General features: G+C 52.6%; 1 protein-coding gene across 1 annotated transcript; it reads right to left on the bottom strand.

Moving 5' to 3' along the window:
* Positions 1-3,158: 3,158 nt before the first annotated feature.
* AYL99_11993 (hypothetical protein) lies at positions 3,159-3,620 on the bottom strand (the record flags this gene model as incomplete). The annotated part of the gene is made up of 1 exon (XM_018843497.1): positions 3,159-3,620. The coding sequence occupies one exon, from the start codon at positions 3,618-3,620 to the stop codon at positions 3,159-3,161; it is 462 nt and encodes a 153-aa protein (XP_018687174.1).
* Positions 3,621-6,000: the final 2,380 nt, after the last annotated feature.

A 6,000-nucleotide genomic window follows, 5' to 3' on the forward strand; every position in this document is an offset into this window, starting at 1 on the left:
AGGGATCTGTGCCAAGTTGATGTACCGACAACGCTACGCTGAATCTCTCCCAGTTTGCGCAACCCATGACATCACTATTCCTGGACACCACATCAAGGCGCGGCATACCTCGACTTCAACCTCAACCCCAACGCCCATCTCCACGAGCGTCGTGAACGCGCAGAATCTGAGAGGCCTGCACGTACGGCGCTGTTGAGCTTCTGCACCTGCTGGTAGGAGCTCAGGCTGAAGCAGGCAGACAGGTACATCCAAGAAGGCTTATGCCACCTTCCGAGCGCGGTCCACTGCGTGGTCAAACAGCATCGCACATTGTGGCTTTCTCACGTATGCTGTCACCCGGGAAGCAGGGCTGTTACAATGACTGTTACAATACGCTTCCCGGCCGACAACACCCCATGGGGTGAACGGCCCCAATGCCAAGGCGGACCCCAATGCCAAGGCGGACCCCAATGCCAAGGCGGACCCCAACACCAATGCGGACCCCAACGCCAAGACGGACCCCAATGCCAAGTCTACCCCCAACAGGTATACACAGAAAGAGATAAATAGGACCTCTATTCTCGCACTGCTGGAGAGACCCTCAACAGTGCGAGAAGTCGATGTCTCAAGGATAGCTTTATACAATACAGATACGTGTTCAACCCTCTGACTCTCCGTCTAACGATCCCACCCCAAGGCTCTCTGACATATGCCTCGGCGTGATAGTGGGAACTCGCGATCCAGGGTCGAACACGGAGAGAGTTATACTGTCCTGTTCCGACATGTGTTGATTTGAAAATAACGCTTCCTGCCAGGAAATGGTGCTCCTTGTCGGCCATTGCCACCACGAAGGTTGAATGAGCAGTCTCGAAATCTATTCCAGTGAGGAATGTGATACGCTTTCCAAGAGTCGAAGGATAATTATCAATATACGGTCGGTACTCTGCGAGACGACTTAGCTTGGTGAAGCACCTCGAGCCCTATCCGGGCACTGCGGCAGACATTTGGTTTTGAATGCAGATCAACAAGAGAATGCAGAAGTCAAGGGTGAACACTTCAATTCCCTTGCGAGAGATGTAACTGAGGAACCGAGGGTTGGGCACCTCCGGATTTGGTGCAGGCTATGCCTTTTCTCTTGTTTACCTTGCTCTTGCGGGATGTTTGCTACAAAAACCGGCTTCCTTTGTGGAGATGCTCAGAGATTTTGCCATCAAGATGGCAGATGGTTTTGGGCCGTTGACATGTCGCAGCAAACGAAGCCTGTCGAGCGTGGGTCTTGTGAGTTGGAGGCTGAGATCATGGCAGCAGAGGCTGTGACTTGTCCGGGGTAGTGGCTTCACTCTGCGTATCTACTGTTCATTGACGGGAGTCATCACCGATGGCTTCGAAGATCTACACCTCCACAGGCGCACCCAGATTCGTTTTCGCAGTTGAGGAGATGGTAGCCGGTCATACACACGTCGCCCGACGAGCACACGAAAACGCAAGTGTCCACGCCCGTGGTGCAGGTATACGGATACGTGTGTTGAGCACTTTCCATCACATCTCCGGTCGTCACCTTTTCCCCATGGTAGTTAGTTTCTTGCTTCTCCACCCTGCCGTTCTACTTCCCCTGTCCTTTCTTTCCCCCGGCCTCATCCCACCACTGTCACCGCGCCGCACAGTAGATTAAATAGAAAGTTGATAAAATTTCACCCAGCCTCGTGTGGGGTAGCCAGCCTTGTGCGGAGTAACTGTGTGAATCACATGGCCGTGAGACTGCGCTTTTTCCCTTTTTCCCTTTTTCCCTTTTGCTATGTTATTTCCATCTCATCGCCGCTACCACCACTTCAGACCCAGTCTTCATCCACAGTCCCATGACCACGACGTCAAATCGTCACTCAAGAGTTTCGGTCTCCTCATTTAGCATCATCCAGTTCGTCTGTGGCAACTCTCCCTCGAAAAGCTCGTGGGCACTGGGTTGAAGAACTGTGAAACTAACCATGTGAAGGCCTCTCAAATCGCTCGCAGTTAGTCCAAACCCGTCTCCTGTCCTCGAAAAACGCTCCTCGAAGCTCTCCCCTCGAAGCTCCCTCGAAGCTCCTCTCGAAGCAATCCTCAGCTCTTGAAGGCGCTGCTGGCGTTGGACGGAAAAGGTGGAACTGTGGCATCGCAGACCCTGGTTAGACTCGCACTCACACTAAGGCGGTGTGGGAAGATCCAGTGGGCAGCCATTCGTCGCGGTCAGTCGAGAACGGGTCGCTGTGATTGCCAGCAAAACAATATTTATTTGGCTACAATACCTATACACTTCGTGGGCGGCGATGGTGACGTGCCTGGTGCCCAGCAGGGAATCCCAGGACCGCCCCCAGGATGCAGGGTCAACTCCAGGATCACCTTCAAGACCACCCTGGGACGACCCTCAGGCCCATTGCATCCTTGATAAGACCCTACTCGCTTCTTTGGCGCCTTGGGGAGACCCAACGGACTCACGTCTCATAGTCTATTTACGCTCCTTAAATCGCCCCAGTCAGACCGAACCCTCCTCCTCCCCTCGAATCTCTTCAACACGGCCCTCAGTCCTTGAGAACCTTGCCGGCGTTGGACAGAAAAGGTGGAAATGTGGCAATACAGAGCTTGGGAGTTTCCCTAGAAGTGATCCTACATCCTTGAGGTGGTCCTGGGGTGGTCGACTCTTCTCGAAGCTCTCTCTTTGACGCTCCCCCCTCCACGTACTCCTCAACCCTTAAAGGCCTTACTGGCTTGGAAAGAAAAAGAGAGAACTGTGGGATTATAGACCTGGGAGTGGCCCTGTTGATGGCTCTGCAGGTGATCCTCCGTCCTTGAGGTGGCCCTGGAGGTGGCTCTGGGGTTAGCTCTGGAGGCGATCCTGTGTCCTTGAGACAGCCATGAAGGGGCCTCTGGAAATGATCCTGCATCCTTGAGATAGGCCCTAGGGGTGGCCTTGGAGGTGGCCCTCTCCTCTGGAAGCTCCCCCCTCGACGCTCCCTCCTCGAAGCTGCTCCTCGACTCATTCCTGAGCCCTTGAAGGCCCTGTGAGCGGTGGAAAGAAAAGGTGGAACTGCGGCATCAGAGAACCTGGCCAGGCTCGCACCCAAAGTCGGTCCCAAGACCCAGTGGGCTATCAATCGTCGTGGTCAGTCGAGCCTAGGTCTCTGTGACTGCCAGCAAAACAATACCTATTTGGCTACAATACCTCTACACTTTGTGAGCGGCGATGGCGACATCTCTGGTGCCCGGCAGGCAATCCCAGGACCGGCCCCAGGATCACCTCCTGGTGCGGCAGATTTTCCTGTTCGTTGTGTGAACGCTTTGGGTCTCGGGCTCGTGCTGCTGCTATTGCTGTGGTTGTTCGGGGTGCTGCTTGCCATGTCGTCGACGTTCACGTACGTGTAGTCGTGGCCGCAGTACTCTGCAGCGCAAAGCCCATTGGCACCATAAACATCTGAGTCCGGTCCTGGCGTCGCAGGCACAAATCTTTGGGTGTTTCCGGAGCACCATGGTAACACTACGATTGTCCGAAGGAGGATCCCATTCGCTAGCCAGTCAGCGAGGGGCGAAGAGGTTCTGGTTGCTGCCGTCGGAAGTATTTGGGTCCTTCGATGTTGGCATATTTGCTCGAAGTACACAGCGACATCCATATCGCAGCAGCGGTAGTCGTTTGGCACGGGACAGTCGATTTATGCTGACAGTTGTCTGTCCCAGTGCGACCTCACGCGCATCTTGACCGACGAGCGCCTCCGGGTGCCAAAGAGTGGGAAGACTGGAGATCCGATATTCTCGGACCAGCCCTGCATTCCTGGAGGCATTCCTAGAGCAATCTTACATTCCTCAAACAATCTCACATTCTTGGAACAGTCTTGCGTTCCTGGCTGCATTCCTGGCAATACTGTTGCGTTTTTGCATTCCTGGATCAATCTTGCATCCCCGCATTCCTTGCCGTTTGCCTGCATTCCTGGAACGACACCGCATTCTTGGAACGGTCTTGCATTCTCGCATTGCTGCATCCCTGCAGCAATCCGGCAACCCTGGAATTGGAGCAATTTCAATTTGACATCCCGCGAGAGAGGCTGCGGCCAAAACGGATGGGAAAATGAACAACGCAGCGCAGTGCAACGCAATTTCCATGAACTTCTCACAGCTGGAACGATGGAGTCACGTGAATGTCCGGCGCCCCAAACGGCGCAATCTGATTGGTGGATTTGTTGATTCACTCCATGGGAGCGCAGCGTCCGGGAACTTCAACCTGTCCAAATACTTCATTTCAAGGCATCGTGTGTCAATTCACGGGGTTGGCAGCAGCCACGACGCACTTCCGACTGTTCCACGGCCACTTTGCCCGTCCGAAGCCGAGCGAGGCAAAGGTTTTCATGATCCAGCTCGTCGGTGAGACGCGCTCAGCCATTCTCTGACCGACAGAAACAAAGAACAAGACAAGGGAGAAAGAAAGGAAAAGGAAGGGGCCGTGCCCCGAGGGAGGAGGGACGGCATGAGCTCATCATATTCAGATTTATGTTGATTGATTGGTTGAGTGTTGATATGATTGTTGTGATTGATGGATTCTACATTCCATTCCTTCCCCTCACACCCTGACACCCCAGTGTATGTGCAAGTATGTATGTGGTGCGTGTGGTGGCGGTGGAATGCAGGAATGTTGCAAGACTGCTGCAAGAACGCAGGACCATTACGGGAATGCATTGCTCCAGGAATCCATGAATACAGGGCCACAAGATTGCAGGAATGCAGCCAAGGGTGCAGCCAGGGATGCGGACAACAGGAACCCAGGACCGCAGGAATGCGCCACTGTTGCTGTAATACAAAATTGCTCCGATTCCAGGAATGCAGGAATGCAAGACCGTTCCAAGAATATGGGGCCGTTCCAGGAATGGACGATTGTTGCAGGGATGAAGGAATGCAGGACTGTTTCAAGGAATGCTGCAGGAATGTGAGAATGCAAGAGTGCTCCCAGGATTGCGGGAATGAAGAAATGCAGTTAGGAATGCAGAAGGCAGGAATGGAAGATTGCTGCATTCTTGCGCCACTATTTCGGGGATGCGGGATTGCTACAGGAATGAAGCAATGCAACAATGTAAGACTGATTATTAGGAATGCAAGAATGCAGAATTGTTGCAGATATGCAGACATAAAGGAATGCAGTCAGGGACGCAGGGAGGGATTCAAGATTACAACAAGAATGCAAGAATGTAAGATGGCTCCATGAATGCACTCAGAAATGGAGGAATATTATCTGGAATGCAAAAGTGTTCCAAGAATGCGGGACTGTTGCTGGAATGCATCGCTCCAGGAATGCAGGAGTGTTTTGCATTCCCCCAAGGTTCCTCCGGGAATGTAGGGATGTTGTAGGAATGCGAGATTGCTCCAGGAATGTAAGAATTTTCTAAGAATGTGGGACTTCACCAAGAATGTGATATTGCTACAGGAATGCGGGATTCCTCCAGAAGTGCTTCAGGACTGCCGGAATGCAGGCCCACAAGAATGGAGGAGTGTAGGAATGTAGGATTTGCTCAAGGAATGTAAGACCTTTGCCAGGAATGCAGTAACGAAGGGATGAAGCCAGGAATATAAGATTGTTTTGGGGAATGCAAGACTGCTGCATTCTTGCAGGATTGCTCCGGGAATGCAGACTATTGCTGCCCAGACTCGCTCCTCCCTCCTCTTCCCGCTCGCTCTTCTTACGGAGTGAATGAAGATTCTCATTATAGCGTGCTGGACATCCTCGGATAATGTGTTAAACGCGGTGTGGACTTGATTTGGCGACATTCCAGGGTCGGTTCGTTGACACAAACACGCAAAAAAAAAGCGAAAAAACCCCGTTCGATGAGTGGCTAATATTCACACCTGAAGCGAGTTCTGCGCTCCACGAGTACAACCTGCCAACAACACGCAGCATTCCTGCATTCCCCCAACAGTCCTTCATTATTACAGCGTTCCCGGAGCATTCCTGGAACAATCACACATTCCTGGAGCAATGCATTCCTGCAACAATTCTGCATTTTTGCA

This window comes from Fonsecaea erecta (genome assembly GCF_001651985.1).
Source record: "Fonsecaea erecta strain CBS 125763 chromosome Unknown Scaff21, whole genome shotgun sequence".
In the NCBI taxonomy this organism is placed as follows: Eukaryota; Fungi; Ascomycota; class Eurotiomycetes; order Chaetothyriales; family Herpotrichiellaceae; genus Fonsecaea; species Fonsecaea erecta.